This window comes from Oreochromis aureus, linkage group 13, assembly GCF_013358895.1.
Source record: "Oreochromis aureus strain Israel breed Guangdong linkage group 13, ZZ_aureus, whole genome shotgun sequence".
Taxonomy (NCBI): Eukaryota; Metazoa; Chordata; class Actinopteri; order Cichliformes; family Cichlidae; genus Oreochromis; species Oreochromis aureus.
Window position 1 is genome coordinate 15,341,204 of NC_052954.1, and position 21,239 is coordinate 15,362,442.

The window sequence follows — 21,239 nt, forward strand, 5'->3', positions numbered from 1 at the left end:
AGCCAGGATGCAAACAGAGAATGCTATCTACCACTATGAACTGCAATTAGCATGTTACATGAGGATATCTATGTATTTTCTTTACTTTTTTCTCTGAGCAGTTTTAACAGTTCACAACAAATACACACACTACAATGCCCCATAATTAACAATACAGTACAGTCTTCAATATTACAGTACAATACTGTAGAAAAAGTATATAATACATTGGAATGCATTTGTCTGAGAAGAATGCTGTTGGCAAAGTCAGTAAACAGAAACCTCTCTGTATTCATCAAACACAAAAGTGGCCAATCAGTATAATAAACTGTCAGTTCAGTCAGTCTTGCAATGTCCAAAACAATCAGCCGTGGGCAGCATGTGAAAAAATGTTCAGCACAGACTTGTTATCTTGTGTTGTCAGTCTATGCTCATGGATAATGCAAAAACCCTGCGTATCGGTGGACAGCAAGATAAACTGCGTTTACAGATTTACAGATTCGCAGCTATTTATCACTGAATATCAAAGCATGTAATCCCGTGTTATTAACATCATGCACAATCAACAGCATAACATGGATTAACCGTGGTCACAGTTAGCATCTCCATATTTATGAAATGAATTATTTACTGTTTGTGTTTAAGTTATGTTGCTTCTAAAACCGTTTGTCTTTCTTTGAGCTGATTTAAAACTCTTTGGAACAAAGCTCCAGTCCGCGGCTGTAAACTACGGGTGGGTGGGGATAATTCTCTTGTCGAGCTGAAACTAAGCTTCCTCTTATGAAGCAGCAAGGATTGTTAGACAGAATATATGAATAGATTGGTATATTATACAATCAAAACTGTATGCAGAGTATTTTGAAACTGCTACAACTTTCTTCCACAATCTCAAATGCAGATTTTTTTTTCTTGGACATGCTGCATGAGGCTAATGATTCCTCAGACTGACAGATAAGAGTCACTTCTTTCAAGTTTTGCACTTTAAGTTTCCTCAGCCTAAAGAACTGTGTAGTTAGTTTGAACGTGGGCTCATGTCAGTGTAAAGAAAGGCAAGCCTTTAATAGATCCCAGTGGTTTTCTTTGTAAGGCTTGCCTACATGCCATGCAGCCTCATCTTGCCATGAAAACCGGTGGGATTTCTAATAAGGCAGCAAGCAAAGCAGACAGGAGACAGACAAGGAAACTGTCTGTTAAGGAAAAACTAAATGTGTGCGCTACTCTGTGATTCCATTTCTGAAGGAGGCATTTCTCAATGACAAGATAGAGTTTACATTTTCACTAAGCATTGTAAAAGTGTATATATTATCTCAAATACCATTACAAGTGCTGCTAGCGAGAGTGACAATGCAAATAAAATCTGCATGAAATTTGAAGGATGTAGACTTCTCTGAATCAAATCGGAATATAGATATGGAGGAGGCCCAACACCATGCCAAGTGCAATTTTAGACATTAGCATAGTTTGGGCTCAAAATACACTTTAATCTGCATCTTGAAGAACTTTTCTTCTCAGTCTGTTCATTTTCTCCTTACATTTAGTTACTGCTATTAGTATATGAGCACTCAAGGTTTCCACTGAGTCCTCTCCTGCACTTTCTGAACTTATGTTTAAGTTTAATTATTAAGATAATGCTTCAAAAATCTTCCTCAATACATGAGCTTGCTTTTTGCATAGTTAGGAATACACTTAGAGTACATATTGCAGTGGTATAAGCGCTCTTCAGAACGCATACAGACGCTTATAAATTTCTCGTTTCAATGAGTATGCTTTTTATAAAACTGTGATTAAATAGTATTTAGCAATAAAAAAAATCAGCAGAAAATGGAAAACTTTATTAATTGTTTTGGTGGAAAAAACAACCTGTGGTGTTTGTACACAACCACAAACACACAGTTAAATTAATAATGTGGTAATATTCTTCCACTCTCCACACACGCATAAATCAAACAGATTTACCGTTTCAGTCTCCCACAACATTCCCACATTTAAGTGAATTTGCAGTCTCTGGAGTTACATGACAACCACTTAGTTTCTTTGGTTTAATTAAGTCGCTGAATTTGTTTACAAGGTGGTAGTGAGACCTATGCTGTGATTTATGGTTCATAGACGGTAGGACTAACAGAAAGACGGGAGGTGGAGCTGGAGATGGTAGACGCTGAGACTTTGACTGCGAGAGTCCAGGACAGGCAGGATTAGAAATGAGTACATCAGAGGGACAGCTCAGGTTGAGTGTTTGGGGAAAAAAAGTTTGAGAGGCAACAGTGAGATGGTTTGGCCATGTGGACATATGAGAAACGAGGGTAAAAAATTATCCTTCAGTTTAACTTTTTTTGTGATTTCCTGCCTCTTAGGAGCTAAAGGGGCCACCCAAAAACATACATGCGATATCAATGCAAAGGCCAGGATATCCTCTATTAGGGACATCAGGACTTAGTAGGGTAGCTCAAATATGTCAAAAGATATAGACCAACGTCCATTACAGAAGACATAAATGAATGGACTGTGTCTCAGGAGGTTACTGGACCATTGATGTTGAATATCGAGCTGCCAGGCAGAAGAAGAGGAAGACCATAGAGGAGGTTCATGGAGCTAATGAATGCCGAAGGTTGGTGTGACAGAAGAGGATGCAGGGGATAGGGTGATCTGCTGTGGCAGCAAAGGGAATAGCCGAAAGAGGAAGAAGATTAATTTGTTCCGATGCACTTTATGGCACTACACTGTATTCTAAATGGTGGTGCATACTTTGGGTTTGCATTGTTTTGTCACTGATTTATAGAAGCTGCATTAATTACTTTTTTTTATTACCTTTGTGATTTACCTGTCTGCTTCTGCAGTCCTTCCTGGTTTGAGCTAAGGAAGAGGTTGAGGGTGTTGCTGGCGGAAATGCAGAGGCCAACCAAATGGACTGAACCAACCAACCGGTTTAGTTATTGTCTCCCTGCTTTCCCCCTTTGCATTTAAATGGTTTAGTCCACTAATATATATCTTGAGTTGTTTGTTAAGATGAGGTTTTGTTAAGTTAAGCAGTGTTATGGAGTAAAGTTCTGCTTAGTTTACCTCTATTATGGGTCTATTTCAATTTTGATCTATTTCTGAGATTACTTTTTCTTTGGATTAGAATAAAACCCACTCTTTAAAAATTACACCTGTGCCTGTATATCCTTTATTTGCTTGGTACCTTACACACCGATTTGTAAGGCATCAGTTCTGTTTGATACACAGTTGGTTTGTAGAAACTTGTAGAAACGCATCCTGCCGTTCTTCCTGTTCTTCTTGTTGCTGAAGATGGTTTTTTATGATTCAGGGGGATGTTTGAGCTCATTGTCATGCTGCAGAATTTGGTACCAGTCGGAGTTCCTCCTAACGGAGAATGGATGATAAGCTAAACATCGATGGAGCCTTAAAACTTTTGCACTGTATACCTCACATTCTGATGTGGCTAATACTTTGCCACAGAGAGCCATTATATCTGTGAACACTAAGAATTGATTTTCACTTATCTTTCTCTCTCGTTTATAAATGGTTGCTTACATTTTCAGCGCATCCATTACGGCGTGCTCAGTATCCAGCAGTGACCCACCTCGTAGTGACACATAAACAGCACCCCATGTGTTATGACCTATCAAAAGGACACAAAAATTACATTTCAGGGGCGGGTGAGACATTGGAATTACATTTTTCAGTATTTAGCTGACACCCTTATCAAGAGTGACTTACAATGAGTGCATGGGTCGAATAAGATTAAATTCCAAGGTCACTAGCATCTTGAGCAACAGAAATGAGCCAAAGCCGCAGCACTCAGACAATAGATATTAGATAACAGATTATATTACTGTGTGTCTTGAATGTTCACATATCACAGGGAACTTACAAATAAGGCAGTAGGAGACAGAGAAAAATGTAACCAAAAAAAAAGAGTCAGAGTGCCCACCCCCTGCAAATGTGCAACAATACCTGAAAAATCTTCCATCAAAACGATTGTTTCTATCTTGTCATTGTAATCACGTCATGAGACGAGTTTAAAATGCACATTTCCTTGCCTTTCATATGTAAATGGTATGATCAGTAAATGCTCGTTCCACTTTCATCACACATTCTGAAAATATAATGCTTACACTGAAGATTTACAACTTAAACCGTCTGCCAAGTGCTACATTTGCCTAAGTGCAGCTCGGCTGAAAACACATAAACAGCATGTGGCCAAACAGAGGAACACATTTCCAACATTTTAATATTCATCGGTCAAAAGTGGGAAAAAGAGCCAAAGCTAATTGCATGTCTTGCTGTTCATTCCCCCACTAGGTCCACTCTGGCCAGGCGAAGGGCTACTGCTTCCTCTTTCTGTATTTGATGTGAACAAGCAATCACTTATTGGAGAGTAATTGCACTGATTTATTTTTTCACCCATTGTGAAGTCATTATTCTAGATATACTATTCAGTGGCTAAAAGAAATCAGTGAATAATTTAGCTGTCTAACTAATGGGAGCACTCGACAATGCCCACAATGCACTAAAGCACATAAAGTAATAATCACTCAATTCAGCACTGACTGGTTCACCACTGCGTAAATCAAAGATTTTTGAGAATTTTAATATCAGTCAGTGAGTCTCTAATCTTACCTTAATTGACTTTTCCAACAGATTTTAGGGATTAAGGAAAACTTAAAACAAATAAGCAGATGAATTCTGCACATCTGTAAAGTACAGAAAGACCTTCAATCCTTGCAAAGTGAAAATACAACCGCAAATATACAAACCTTGTACAACTGAGGGAGTCTGAATATGTCGTCTAGCAATTTTTTGTCTGCAGTTTTTTTCTTTAATACTCATCAATCAGTCTGCAGGTTATTCAAGGTCTGAAGTCTTTCAGCCAGCTTTGCAAAATAAAAAAAGAGCAGAGTGAAAAGAGGAGGATGCTTACTGAGTGTATTATTTGTCTATACAAAGCACATGTCAGATTCCAGGACATCCTGAGCTTGCTCTGCGTTGGATGTCTTGATATACATCATGTATTTAATCTGTGCTGATTTGAAGTTGATCAGACCTGCAGAAGTGGAAGGATATAGTTTTGATTGGATTCATTTTGTCTTGGTAGCTGGGGATTAGTCCGCCAGGGCCTCCGCTCTTGGCCACCGCCCGGCATACAGTGCACCCGACCCCTACTGGGTCTCCTGCAGGTGGTGGGCCTGCAGGAGGATGGGCCCATGTCCCTTTTTCGCGCTGTGCATGGATTAAGGCCTGGCCACTAGACACTTGCACTCAGGCACCCTCCCCGGGCCTGCCTCCAGGGTGGGGCCGTGGTAACCTGGGCAGGGTGAACTGTTCCCTTGATGTTCTACTCATAGGGGTCTTCTGAATCGCTCTTTGTCTGGTCCCTCACCCAGGACCAATTTGCCATGGAAGACCCTACCAGAGAGCAAAAGCCCCCGGAAAACATAGCCCCTGGGATCCCTGGGACACACAAACCCCTCCACCACAATAAGGTAGCGTGTCCTGGGTCTGCCCTGGGGGAGCCAGGACACGGGGGAGGCTGGCCTGGGAACGACTTGGTGTTCCCCCGGACAAGCTGGAGGAGGTGGCTGGGGAGAGAGGTCTGGGCTTCTCTGCTTAGGCTGCTGCCCTCACAACCCGGCCCCGGATAAGCGGAAGAAGATGGATGGATTCATTATGGTGACTCATTTTACCACCATACATCTGTTTTCTCTGGATTCATGTTTTTCTTCACACAACAGATCCACACAACATCAACAGAAAATCAGAGAAATAAGCACAGTGTGATCTCACCAAAGTCATCTTAGACCTGCTGGCACACACCTTTTTTAAAAATAATGGTAGAGTAGAACAAACTGCATAATTAAAAAATAGCCATTATGGCAACAACAATAACTGGAAAGACAGTCCACAGACTTGCTATCTTGGTAACTTAATTTAAAAAAATTTTTTTTTTTCCATTACTTTTAAAACTCTAATAATCTATTTTCTGGATTAATACAAATATTTTTTTTAAATGTTTGCTATTTATGTCAAGTCTGCAGTCTATTAGAACTGTTTATACGTCACTTGTAATTAGCTGTTTTCTGCTTAAACCTGTTCAGGCCCATTAAATTCTTAAATTAATTTGTAATTTCCCTTTTTTTAATTAGTTGAGCTAATCTTTTTAATGTGCCCTCTGGGTTACGCTTTCCCCAGGTTGAGAATCAGTGCAGTAAAGCTACAATGTGAGGAAAAATAGTCGGGCATCAAATGATGCCTTCAATTCTCCTTCTTCTGATGTCACTGAACTGCTAACATGCTTCTTTTTGTTGTTAGCGCTGCTGTAGTTGATGAAACTTTTCTTTTACAAAATGATACCAGAGCTTTAAGTGCAGTTCAGATTTCTTGAAATTTAAGTCAGTGGAACTTGTGCAACATAGGCCATGTCAGTCGTTGTGTTCATGGGATACATGGAAATGGGATATTTTTACTTTGCTTTGAAACAAGATTAAGTTAGGATTGTCTATCAAGTTTTCTTGTGGTGCAGATGGTTTACTTAGAGCAACAAGTTGCCGGGAAAAAAACATACAGCTAAATCTGACATCTGAATTTCAAATACAAACTAGGTGATTTATTTATGAAGACAGGTTTGCATGACATCTTTATAGTGTCCAAGATAAATAAACTTCAAGCTGGTTCTCAGTCTCTGTTGATGCTCTCTGTTGTCACATACAGCAGATGTATTTAACTTTAAGCTACAGAAGGCTGACTGGGCATATTTTCTTTTTTCTCAGCAAAACTCTGTCTCTCAACTTGTACTGTTGCACACATTTATGGGCTAGCTCCCCAGTAAAACCAACATTTTTTTTCAGCCTTGGCTGCTGAGAAGCTCTGCTGAAGCAGTTTGGGCAGTGCAACAAAGAAGATCAAGAGCACCACAATAGTCACTGAGAGTCTTTTACTCATTTAGCTCCCCAAATGAGATTTTTTTTCTGTCCAGTGTGCAGACTGTAACCAGTGACCTTCAAAGCACATTCTTGCCTCTCTGATCTTTAGTCTCCTTTTGCTTCCTGCTATTTTGACAAAGATGATATCAGTGTGAGTGTGTCTCGGGATTTATAGATTGCAAGCCTGTTTTCTCTCTTTCTTTTCCTTTATATGCAATTGCCTCTTTGGTTCACCTGCAGTTTGCAGACCAGAATAAGTGTCTATCACATCAATCATCCTCCGATTCAATAAATGTCGTTTTATATAATTTCCAGAAAACATTATTTTTGTTATGTTTACATGGTGACACCAGCTGAGGTCATTTTGATCCCAATATTTTTGTTTATCTCTCAAAATAAAATGAGTCAATTTGACCGTAACACCAAATAGCTTTCAAATGGAGATTTTGCAGATGAACTATGAACACATCGCGCTTCAGGCAGTTACAGGGCACAACTCGGTACAGAGTACAAGAGGAAATTTATGCCTGATGTTCTACATCTGCCTCTTTCAAAATGACTAACAGAGTAGCAAATAATCCTTGCCTACCCAGCAGAAAGTAAATGATACTTTTAAAAAAAGTCCCTAAGGTAAACACAAAGTCAACTTCCATCTGTTATCAAAAAATGTTTTGTTGACCCATCCATTGATCCGAACCTCATCTTTGAAGTTGCTTCATTTAAAGGCTTTGTTAATCGAAGGAAGAAAAAACATTGTTTAAAATCTATTTGGCACAGAGGTATTTAAACTAAATGTTTGACTGGCTAAAACAGCAGGTTATTTTTTAATTTTAACCACCAGCATGCTAACAATTGCTAGAAAGCAATGAATAAACAAAAGCTGAACGTCAGTAGATATGGGTTTGGGGTTTCTTTTTTGATAATGCCAATAGAGAAAAAGTTAAAGGATCACAACTTTGTACAATTTACAATCACCTGATTGACTGTGACATCCCCATGGCTAGCATAACTAAAAACAGACTAGCTTGCTCAGATAGCATGCTTCATTTTCATTTTTAGCTCTTTACTATTTGTTTTCCACTGTATGAAAAGCCAAAGTAATTCAAAATATGAAAGTGTGTGGAGCTACATTTGGTTTATCTCCTTTGGCAAAATGTTATTTTTACAAAGGCGTATTATGTTAGCTCCTCTTATCTGGGGACACTTGTCTGGTGTAAAGTGTCACATAAGGAGGGGTGAATCAGCTATGTTGAGGGAAATAAAAGGTTGGAGGGGTCTTGTTTACCTGTGCTCTTCACAAGCAGCATTAGGTGCAGTCTGCTTTCAGTGGCAGGTAATGAAGGTCTGGGTGAGTGTTGCTCAGTGTTTGCTCGGTTTACATGAAGCTGTCCTTTCTGTCACTGCCGCTCTGGGCTGCATTTAAAAATACGGTTTTGCATATTTTTGATACAAGTGGAAGTGATCTGATAAAAATATAAGGTTTTGTGTAATATAAGAAAGTCTTTTAGAAGCAATGAACAAAACCTTCTTCTTTTATATCCTTACATGAAAAAAAATCAAAGCTTATTTAATCATCTAAAAAGCTAAAAAGGCACCCTCTCATTTAGCTTGCGCTCACTTTTCATGAACTCCATTTTTTTCCAGACGCTTCTGCAGCTCTGGTGAGAGTCATCTCAGAGAAACTGCAAAAAAGGAGAGACAACATGATCCAATTTAAACGATCTTCCTCGGACAATCAGGCACAATCAGAGATTGTGTAGAGTGGGAAGAAATTGGTTCATTTCAGGCTGTTGAATTTTCGTCTATGTGATTTCACAGACAGTAGTGAAGAAAATCAACTTCACTTCATAAAACTGCAAAAGCTAACTCTCTAAAAGACCCGGAACATTGAGCTAAAGCTTTGCATGTTCACATGGTCGAATTGAGACATTTAGCCTGATTTAAAGGCGGATTCAGCAACTTAGTGGATATATTTGTTTCCAAAGTCAATTTAAACGATCAATTTAAATTTAAAATCGTACATATTTGTTTTGAACGGTTAAATAATCCCTTCTAAAGGAACTTCTGAATTTCTCTATATATAAACTCAGGAGTATTCAAATCTCTGACTTTCTGTGATGCAACAACTTACAGTTATTGATAATTAGTGACAAAGGAGGGTGCAGGCACAACAAACAGCTTCTTTTCTAAATGCCTTTTTAGCCTTGCAGCTCAAGTGTTGTAAAAAATTGTCGAAAGATATCATTGTTCAGGGAGTCTTTCCGCTCCTGTCAAACTGATATAGTATGCTGAACTGGGCAGCTAATATCCACCTTTCATCTTTCATCTTATTGCAATAAGGCTGGGGATGCACAAAATGACTTTTGGGTCAATTTGCACACGATTTGCCTACCTTGCAAATTTATAAGGAGAAACAGTGCAGTTTGATTGAAACCAATGATCTGCAAATAGGATCCTAATATCTTACTTTACAGATCTAATCTTAACCGCCCCAAATGGCTTTTACCCGCTAATATCAAACGTTTTATATGTTTAAGCCAACATCTGCATAAGTCCTGTGCTGCGTTGGAGAGACTCCTGACAGCCCGCAAGAGCTCAGTTCGTAATGAAGTGAGGTAGAGCGAGCTGAGTGTGACTGCCTCTATTGTTATTTTGATTGGAATTACTGGATCATGAGATTGCAGGGCCTGATGTGAAAGGACATATCAGGAGTCAGCGGGATTATCTTTTGTTATTAAGTGTGCAATGTGAGCATATTTACAGCTGACATAAGAAATAGTCAGCAAAATATTCAGTGTGTGAGTTAAATTTCTGCTAATGTGTTCCTGGTCTAAAATTACGCTGTTTTGTTGTGATTCTGCAGTTGCTTATTGGCTGATGCTTTTTCAGTTACGTAACAAACTCATTATTTTCTCATCTGTTTTTTGTTTTCTTATCTTGTTTCTCCGCAGAGATTGAAAAATACGAAGGTGATGAATTAAGAAAAGATGGTGACACCAAGAAATACCTAGACATTATCAGCAATAAAAACATCAAGCTCTCCGAAAGAGTTCTCATTCCAGTCCAACAGTATCCAAAGGTAAGAGACATAACAGCTCTACAGGGTCCTACATTTTATTTGTATTTTTTTTTTAAATGTGAGGTACGTCCAAGTGACCAGAGCAATTAAACTGTGATGGAAGTGCAAGAAGAACAAAGCATGTGTGATTTTGTTTCAGTCATTTTAGCAGCATTTTAGTCTCCCCTCCAGGTCGGCTTCACCTGTTCACAACTCCTACTTCTACACTAAAATCCCCATGAGCCTCAAACTGGCTATTAGAAAGTCACTGGATGCTGTCTGTTTATTTTGATATAGTCACCAAAAACCAAAGTTTTCAGCAGACTAAAGCACCCAAGGGTACAGTGAGGAACAGTGACCATAAATCACTCTATGACACTGCTCTGTGTCTGAGTTATGCAACGTCAGTACTGACAAAGTCTGAAACGTGGCCTAATGAGGCTGCTCCGTCAGGCAGCTAAGCAACAGCACACAGCTGCTTGAGGAGCAGCAAAAGGCTGTACTGCCACTGCAGTCATGGAAAGCTCCACTGCCCTTGAGTTCAGACATTCATGCAAAAGCCTTTAATACACTTCATACTCACGCTGTATTTTCCTGTCTTTTTTTTCCTTGTCATAACATCTCTGTGTCTAGCTGACATTAAGATAGGAAATATTACATGTGTTCTAAGCAGTGTTGGGTAAGTTACTTTAAATTAGTAACTTAGTTACATTACTAGTTACTTCTCTAAAAAAGTAACTCAGTTACTTCAAGTTACTCGTTACTTTCAAAGTAACTAGTTACTAGGGAAAGTAACTTTGGTTTTACTCAGACTTCTCTTGTTAATGTGTTGCTTCCGTAACTAGATACCCAGCAAGAGTGCCAGTCTTCTAACTTGCTTACTTGCCACAAGTGCACTGTGCCACCTACCAATAGAAAGGAAAAAATAATGTGCACATTTCCACGAGAGAAATCCCACGCCTGGACCGTCGTTGACCGCCGCCATGATTCTAGCCTGCTTTTTACATCCAACACAAAAACTGCAGTCGTGGTGCTTTTGATTGTACTCAGAACTTGGAAATTCTGCCTTCTGAATAGGAAGATGTAGGTAACACCAGACTGCAGATGAGCTGCATACAGAGCTGGACTGGGACAAAAAAAAATCGTCCCGGCATTTTGACTAGAGACCGACCCACCATTATAGGAAAAATCATAAAGCCTTTGAATGAAAATAAACACTGTTGTGACAGTGATGTACACTGTTCTGATGGTATATATGTATCAATCTATCAATTGTTTGTTGTAAGACTCAGATAATTATTTTTTTAAAAGCGAGACATTTTAAATGAGAATAATAAAGAAAAGTATTTCCTTGTGCCCCCCTTTCCCTGTTAATGCCCTACCTGCCCCCCTGGCATCACTTTGCTAGACCCGCCCCTGCACAGTCACCAGCTGTCAGCTACGTAGAAAAGGATCCTGGTGTTATTTGTCTCTCAGAAACAGTTCATAACTTCCCTTCAACTCATTCATGTCACCTAAAAGGTAAACCTGTTTCTCCATCACCTGTTCAGCTCTGATGATTCAGTAAGGACATCTCCTGGTTTCATCTGCATGTTTCCCTCTCACCAGATAACTAAACTGATATCATGACCAGCAGCTTTACAGCTGTGGCTCCAGCAAACATCAGCTGATACTAGCAATTAATATTAAATAAATTCTAACAACAGCTGATCAAGCTTAAACGTGCTGCTGTTGTTTAACGCGACATCCGCTGGTTTCCTCTTTCTGGCGCAAAGTGGGCGATAAATAAACAAGAGAGAAAAGCCGATCAGCTGATCATTGATCAGTTTCATGATTGAAGTAGAAACAGGGGAGAATGAGAGAAGAAGAGGCAGCTGTGCAGCTTCAGCTTTGTGTCTTTTTCATTGTAGCTGAAGTCCGGGACAAACTGTGTTCCTTTTCACCTCAGTACGAAACGCGTAATGTTTTCTCTGAATACCAGACGATTCTGTTTTTTAGGGGACGGTTGGCAACTCTAATAATTAACCGTATGAACAAAATAAAGTTCAACATCAGTAACATAGCACCCACACAGCTGTATAGAAACTCCGTCATGCTAGCTAGCACGCAGTACGAAAAAAAGTCAGCATACCGAAAATAAACTCCACCTAAACTTGGTTTATATCTGACTCCGATAGACTGCAGGTCATAACTTCTTACCTGAAGTTCAGTTCACCTGACACGCGGACCGGACGGCCGCTTCGGTCTCTCCTCTTGCCTCCCTTTTCCTTCATCCACCTGCTGGCCTCCACCACTTGCTAATGTTATTGAATCTGTGGAAGCTCCGCGATATCCACCACGCGCAGTAACGAGTAACGAGCCTATCTAAATCCCAGTAACGAGTAACGCGTTCCTGGTTTTGGCATAATAACTAGTTACCGTGCTCGTTACCACAATAATAACGTAGTTACTGTAACGCGTTACTTAATAACGCGTTAGTCCCAACACTGGTTCTAAGTGACCAATTACAGCCTATGTTGTATTATGTGTATAATAATATGTATTATTATATGTTTCATTTAATTTTGAGAAACATGATTTTTGTTAGGCACACTTGTTTAACTTTTCTGTAACACATATCTAACTAGCCAATCGGATGGCAGCTGTTCAGTGCATTTAGATTTGTAGACACCGTCAAGACGACCTGCTCAAGTTCATTCTCAGCACCAGAATGTAGAAGAAAGGTGATTTAAGTGATTTTGGAGGTGGCATGGCTGTTTGTGCTAGACGGTTGGGGCGAGTATTTCATAAACTGCTGATCTACTGGGATTTTCCCCACACAACCGTCTCTAGGGTTTACGGAGAATGATCAGAAAAGTCAGGGGACGTTTTCTGTGTTGAGGTCAGAGGAGAATGGCCAGACTTTTCAGCTAAAAACAGGAAACCAAGGCTACCATTCTCACAGACTGACCAAAATTGACAACAGAAGATTGGAAAAATGTTGCCTGGTCTGATGAGTCTTGATTTCTGCTACAACATTTGGACGGTAGGGTCAGAATTTGGCATAAGCAAGATGAAAGCATGGCTCCATCCTGCCTTGCATCAATAGTTCAGGCTGGTGGCAGCAGTGTAATTGTGTTGGAGATATTTTCTTGGCACACTTTGTTCCCCTCAGTACAAACTGAACATCGTTTAAATTACCACAGCCTACCTGTGTATCCCTTTTTAGCCACAGTGTACCTATCCTCTGATGGTTCCTTCCACTTTTCCCATTAAGGTACATTGCTAAAAAAAATGGATGTACAATTCCTAGCCTAGTTTACCTCGTCAAAATGGGATTTTAGAACACAGTCTCCCTCTTTCATTCCTCTAACCACCCTCTTGAAAAGGTCAGCACTACCATATTTTTGCATATCAACATACCTGCTCACATCTTTCATAATGTTTAAAAGTAAGTTTGTTTCTCCTGATAGGAAACGTGTGCCTTTCTTTTGGTCTAGTTTGTGCACAGAAGGGAAAAGACTGCGTGTCACTACTTAACTGAGACACATATTGGAACACATCCTACTCCCAGTACCTGAAAAATACTAGACCTACATTGAAAACCACCTCATTCTGAATACCCAGATGGTTTTCACCATGTTCAGTATCTTGCCAAAAATAGTGGAAGCTTAGTGCATTTTAACTTAGCCAATGAGACAAATTGTTAAGAAAAAAAACTCAACAAAACAGTCAGTAATTATAATTTAGTCTTTTTGAGAAAAACTCTCAATTCAGATACTTTCTTTGACGTATTGTTTCATTATCCAGAGACAAAATCATATAGTTATTGCTTCTACTTTGATATATTTCAGTTTTTGTACATTCAAGACTTCAACATACAATGTTACTAGTTACACGACTAGAAAATAGATGGTGCTGGGAGGAGAGAGAAATCTAAAAACTGTCACGAGCACAGGTAATGCTTTAGTCCAAGGAGCCCCACAGGACACTCCATACAAATCAATTTGCTGTTTCCTCCTCAGGTCAGCATTAAGCAACTAATTAAGCTTTGTTCAGGACCTCTTCACTTAAATTGATTTAAACTCTATGAAAAATAGTGACTGAATTGGCTTCTTGGGGGGAAAAAAGACAAAGAAATGTGTTTTTGTGCTTCTTTTTTCCCCCACATCTGTTATCCAAATATAAGATGTCTTATTGTTCAAAATTGCATCCTCACTGTATATGTTAAAATATCATTTCACTTAGAGCACACAAACTGCTTTTAATATATTATATTTATAATTACTGTATATTAAGCTTTTGGATGGGTGTGAAGAGCACTGACACACACTACAGGCATCCATCAGTTCAGCTGGTGGGTTGAGAGTTTTCTTATAATGCCAAACATATGGATTCTGCGGAAGCATCAATTTTCTTCTTGAAAACTAAAAATTGGAGGTAAAATTAAATTTCTGTAGATAGCGCATGTCCTGCTTTATATCCTACCTGCTGATTAATTGCATTCACTTCGAGTCCCAAGTGTGAGTCTGCTGCTGATTAGATGGTTAATGAAAATCAGTGGAGCTTGGAGTCAAGAAAACCAGAGAAGCACGGAGGTACATAATAAATACATTTAAAGTGTTTTCATCATTTTAAACATGAAATTCACAGGTGCAATACGGAAGCTCAAGTTTGCCAATGCTGCACAGTAAGCAAAGCTGCAGTCCAGAGGGACAAAACAGTTGTCCAACAACAGCTTCTGTGACCTGATTGCACAGTCAGCACCCCGCAAGACTGCAGTCTCACTATCTTAAACATCTTGGTAACACTGCACTTTCATTTAATGATAATTTGGCATATTAAGCAACTCTCTGATCAAGTGCATGGCCTGCAAAGTGAATGAGCCAAGCTAAAACAAAGCAGTGCAAAACTTGGAGCCATGAGGTAAATTGAGCACAATATCCAGAACTTTTAGGGGGAAAAAATCTAGTTAAATGAATTTTTTTGCATCAGGTCTGAATGTTGGTCCTCAGTTCATTGATCGATATTTGATTTTGTACTTTGACAACATCCGGCCCTGCCAAGATGCACAAACTAATTGGTTTAATTACACTGGAATTATCTGTGTTTTTGACATCAACTGTTCAATAACGTCCAGTCTGATTTTCTGTCACTGGTGGCCGTGCAAAGCACAGAGTGTCGTAAATCTGTTCTCTCTCATTTCAGTAGTCTGGCAGGGCCCATTCTTGGTTACAGCTTCCATCTTACTGAAGACTAATTAAATGCAAAGTAATTAAATTATTGCATGGGAGAATCCTTCTCAGTAGTTTTAGATTTGACAAGATCACTTGTAATTATGAGTAAAACTACCAGCGCTAATGAATGGCACATTGACAGACATGCTGCAGGTTTTCACTTTTAACATGTCACAGCAGGAAATGCACAGTGTTGTTAATAAAAATGTGAGAATTCAAATGTTCTTAGTTTATCATTTGTCCCTCTTGTTAACTGTCTATACTGTCTATAAAAAGTCCTGTTTAGTCTAATTCATGTGTGCAGTGTAGTCTAGTTTAATGTTTCTGTGCTATAGATGTGATAATGGTCATGTTAAAGTCACGTTAAGACAATCCAGGGTCACACAAGTGTATAATAATGCTAGATAACATCATTGACTCAAGCATAGACCACACAGTATACTTGCTTGTAGATACAGTATTCTTGACTGCATTTCAAATGTATGCAGATACAAAAAATGCTGTCAAATCAATACAGACACAGCATACTACGGGGATATGGTTTTCATTTATAAGAGATGGTTTGCAATTTGCACATCAGTGCTGCACAAATTTATTAGACCACATTTCATAAAAAACAAGAATAAAAACAATTTCAGCTGAATTCGCTGGACTGAATCACACATTTATGCCCAAACTTGAGCAAATTAATAAATCATAACAGTGAACCAAGAAAACAAATTTTTCTGTTCAGAAATGTAAGTAAATAACTGTAATTTGGCATTTTAATTACAAAATAAAGAGATAATGTACAGTTTTTTACTGCTTTTCATCATTAAAATTAGCAAAAAAAAAGGTCATTTAGAACCTGTGGACAGAGCTTCCACTGACACAAGCAGATCATTTTGTCATTGTTCTCTTTCTTTCTCCGCACAAAATGATCCCTTGAGAACATACTTTAATCTGTGTTTCAGTATCACACACTTAAACCACACTGATGAGCTAAAACATTATGACAAATATCCTCAATGCTTCTAAAACAGCTCAAACCTCAGGGCCATGGACGCTGCATACTTAACCTGCGATAGCACAACATCATTAAAGTTGTGCGCTGGAGCAGATCACTGTTTCGCTTGCACGTCTCCGCCAACACCGGGATGCTTGTCTATAGTTTGCCCCCCACCCCCCAAACTATTTCAGCCAGGTACCCACCGCTGTGACTAGGTGTTGCTCTCAAGCCTTGCCATTGTGAATATGCTCTGCCCCATTTGTCTGACAATAACCATTACCATAAGCATTTCACCAGCATCAAACACAGCGACTCAAGGCCTGTTCATTTGACGTTGTATCTCAGATCTTGAACTGCACTGTTTTTATGAGATAATTTCACTTGTGATTGTTCATAATGTTTTGGCTCATCAGTACACTGTGGGGAAAAAAGGAGAAAAAACAGAAAACAGAAAATGTTTTGGTAATTTTCTTCCAGTACATTACCCGTTTTTTAACAGCAAATTTCTGTAAATGGTAAAAAACAATGTGTGGTTTAAAAACACTAAAAAAAAAATAATATGGAAAATTCCTTCATTTTAAAACAGCACATTTTACTGTATCTTTGCAGATTATTTTTTACTGTGTATAAAAGTTCAACATTCGTAGAATTACAATGGAAATGCTCAAATAATATAATATAGTAAGCCAATCTCATAAATGAGATCAAATACTTCAGCTACAGCAAACAGTGTGTTTATAAAAGTGTCTTAATCTTGATAAAATTCTACAGCAGCATGTGAGGAATACATGAATTCAGCTTGGTAAAACTGCAGCTTCTACACTACCTTTCTATTTTTATCTTATGTACTGTTACAGACTGACCCATCAGATAATGAATGACCTGTGTGTTTTTTTGCAACGTTTTCTGCAAAATCTACAGCAGATTTTTTTGGTTTGTTTGTTTGTTTTGTTTTATAGCCTGTGAAAAAAGAAGGAATGCGGCCTTGAGACATTGCTTCAGTGACCTTACCAACATTTCTATTTTTAATCTTCTCTAAAAACACCATGAGACCTTGAAACAGCGTTGAGTTAAGTTAGCGGGGGAAAGAAGTTCATCTGTATCTGTCCTTTTTTTGGTATGTAAACAAATGATCCTCACACAGGGTTCTCGTGAAAGTCTTGAAGTTTTGCTCTAAGGTTACTATTTACTCAGCAAAAGAATATGATTAAGATAATCAGCAAAGACATTATCATTTAGATTCATCTAGAATTTATCCTCTGCTGTTTAATGAGACAGTTTGATTAGCATCTCTTAACCTTGGGGTATGAAGTGGTTTTTAATTGGCTGACCTTGTCAGCTACCTTGAGTGTAGAGCTAGGGATTTCTGCAAAACTGAATACAGGAGAATGTTATATAAAAAAAATTATTGTTCCCTTTTTATTAGAATAATGATTTCTCTTAAATAAAATGGACACATTTCAACCCGGTATTTTCAAACTATTATCTCAGCAGGTTATTCCCGTTAACTATCTCCTCTGCAGGTAAATGGAGAGCCCAAAACACATTAAACTGTATTTTGTCCTTGTGGATGCCACAATTTTGAGCTTATCTGTCTGTTATTGTGACCTTTAAATAGTGCTGCGGCTGCAGTGCTGCCCATACAGAAATCCCATTTTTGTCTGCCCAGAGATGTCAATGTCCCAAAGAAAGGCCTATCACGGGGAAAGGTGTTTTCCTTAGATAAGTACTGAATACAGTCAAGGGAGTACAGAGTGTGAATTAAAATTAAGCACTTATATGATACAATCACAATTCCAACTCGGGATCCTACTGAGTTAGTGTTTATGTGATGACTGTGTGATGTGATGTCTGCTCGTGAGACTTAAAAAATTGTAAGATTGTGCCTTCCCATATTAACAACAGTCCATTTCTGGTAGTACATAATGCATTCATTTTTAGAAATGTGACAGAATCAAGTGAAATATCTGGATACAGCAAAAAATCCACAGTATGTTGCTGATTGACACTATTATCCCAAAATGAAATGCACTATAGGAACCTCATGCAAATTGTAATGGATAGATATCTGCAAGAAGACACAGCCTGTATAAAAGATAGATGCAGCCTTCAATATTAGCTTTAAAGCCAGCAGGGGAAACTCAAAAAGAAGCCAGTTTCTATCGATGTCTGTGAAAAAATGGCCCTCATCCTCGCTTGACTTGAGACCTCGGTAAACAATTTTCTAATGATACTCAGTCACCAGTCACTTGAAATTATTTAGAATGACATTAATTTGTAAAGTATAGCCACATTTAAAGTAAAATAGGTATTAAATATAGGTGTGCTTTGGGCTGTGTGTACCATTCCTCAGATCCATCCCTTGCAATATCACTTCTGGCTCCAAATCGAACAATAAAAATTAATAAATGTTTGGAAAACAACTCTGTTGCCTTTTCAATCAATGGTCTAATCAATAGAATAGAACAAATCATATCAATGAGCTCACAGAGAACTTCACACTGTTTTCCCCCCTCATCACTACAGAGCATTTTAGTATCTGTCAGCTCATTTTTGGCTTTCAAAGCCCAGTTTTACTTTTCTGATTCACACTCCCATCTATCCTGTTTATTTCACCAGGCGGATATTTTAGTGACAAAACACAGATAAACCCATTCTTTGCTAGATGCCTGTTAGCACTCATCAGATAAAGTTAGAATGCAGCTGGTGAGCACAGCCAGGCAATTAGCAGCTAAAGAGCCTAAGTTATTCGATACCAAACTAAAGCAAAACTGACAGTGAATACTGCTTTTGGTTTCATTTGATAGACACAAGCATGGCTGCAAATTGTCGCTAATGCTGATTAAAGTCTGCTGGATGCAACCAAATAGTGTTTTTAGTCCAAGGAGCTATTATTGATTAATTATCGCATTAGTTAGTTGTTGGCCTGGACTCCCTAATTGCCATAATACGTCGCATTTATGTCATTAACAGAAACCTTGCATGAAGATGTGCAGTGAAACACAGTGAAAGTGTTCACCATCCACTCTTGTTTTGTTTCATCTTGATACGGTTTGTAAAGCTCTCAGTACGCTGAAAAAGTAAAAGGGATGCAGTACAACCCCATTCATTTCCAAATAAGTTGTGACACTGTGTAAAACATGAATAAAAACAGAATGCAGTGGTTTGCAAATCATTTCAGTTTAACTGACGATACTACAAAACTACAGTTTTAGTAACAGATCATTTATAAGGTAATTTTTATTTCAGCTGCAAAAGACCAGAAAAGCTTTGTAATGTTAAAGAGTTAACATTTAATTAGTAGTAAAAACTTGTCTTGTCATATTGATGTGGAGGCGTTTTGGCCCACTTTTCTTTGCAGTATTGTCATAATTCAGTCACAATTCAACTTTTAGCCCTTCAGAGGTAGACTTGCTGGTATGTTTTGGATCATTGTGCAGGGCACAAACTAATAGCTGGAAATTGTCCTTCAGGATTTTCAGGTAGAGAGCAGAATTCATGGTTCCATCAATAACAGAGTCGTCCAGGTCCTGAAGCAGTAAAGCAGCCCCACACCATCATGCTACCAACACCATATTTGACTGTTGGTATGATGTTCTTTTTATGTAAAGCTGTGTTAATGTTACGCAGATGTGACGTCACTCAAACCTTCCAGAAAATGTAGCTTTTGTCTCATCAGTCAACAGAATTTTTCACCAAAAGCCGAGCCATCAGTCGTCAGTGCACTCTTGGATTAATTTTGGTAGGCCAGCAACTCCTGGGACGCTTTACCACTGTTCCAGTTGTTTTCCAGTTTTGGATAATGGCTCTCATTGTGGTTGTCTGGAGTCCTCAAAGCTTTAGAAATGACTTTGTAACCCTTTCCACACTGATAGACAGATGTCAATGACTTTGTTTCTCAGCTGTCTTTTAGATCATTTGTTATTTGTTTTTATTCATTTTTGAGACAAAAGTTTCAGATACACGACTGAAATGACTGATTAGCATTAACATTTACAGACAACCTCTGTTCAACACTTCTGGCTTTTGATTGTGTTGCCCTTCTGAAAAGCTCACCAGGTGTCCTCCCCTTGCCACGCTGCTCCCCAAACAACCACTCATCTGCTTCCTTTAATGTCCATGGGGCTGATAGGACACACTCATCTGACACGCTCGCAGCCCAGTCATCCCAAGCTGTCATTAAAGCATAAACCTCTACCTAAAGCTTTAATCCTCCTATCAGAGAGGACCTGGACTTCCCCAATACCACAGCTCACTAACCTGGCAGTGAGTGCCCTCAGGACATCTGCTGATCTTGACTGGCCCCAGTGCACTGCATAAAAGGGCAACAAATTTTCCAACCTGAAAGCTAAAAAGTTGTTTTGTTATTAGATATGCAATGCCACAGTGGTTCGACAAGGTGCAAAATGTCAGTATACTTCCCTTGGAACTGACCTTATACTGAAGAATGGAAACAAGCTGCTTTAGCACTTAAAAATATATAAAATTATTAAATAAATATGAGGGGAAACATCAGGAGGGCACTGAGTGCCTCCTTTGATGTTTGCCTTTTATTTAGCTTTTCTCATATAATCACATTTATTACTTTAAATTTAGGGGCATAAAAATGAACTTGTAACGTATTTTCAAAGTGTCATTATTTTTGAATGTATGGAAAACAGTCCTTTGGTCTGCACTCACAAATGAGTCTGTTTTAAGTTTACAAAGATCTCAGCATTGTAGGAAACATAGGACATCATAAAAAACATAAAAGGCAAAAGCCAGCAAGAGTGATTTCACCAAATCAGTCCATCCCCTTATAGACAACAGTCGCAGTATTGTTATGCATAATGTACATATGTGGTATTCCCCATATAATCAGACCTTCATTCATTCATTCATTCATTCAGGGAAAATGTGATGCTTTAAAAGTACAAAACGTTTTCTACAGGATTTGGTAGTTGTCAGGCTGGAGACATTAAACTGTGCAGCTCACCAGGATTAAACTAATACAGTGCATATAATTCCCCGTTGCTTCCAAGTTTTCCATGTTTGGGATCACTCTTGGTTCACACATTTTCATCCTTTGATTTACAAGT

At 38.7% G+C, this 21,239-nt stretch overlaps 1 protein-coding gene across 2 annotated transcripts in view; it reads left to right on the forward strand.

The window, feature by feature from the left end:
- Positions 1-21,239, forward strand: part of khdrbs2 (KH domain containing, RNA binding, signal transduction associated 2) — a 69,182-nt gene that overhangs the window by 1,932 nt on the left and 46,011 nt on the right. For both annotated transcript variants that reach the window (XR_005615282.1, XM_031742880.2), the window contains exon 2: positions 9,851-9,978. Coding sequence is in view for 1 of the 2 variants with exons in the window: in XM_031742880.2 (XP_031598740.1) it covers positions 9,851-9,978 (128 nt within the window). In the remaining variant the exon portion in view is untranslated. The remainder of the gene's footprint in view (positions 1-9,850; positions 9,979-21,239) is intronic.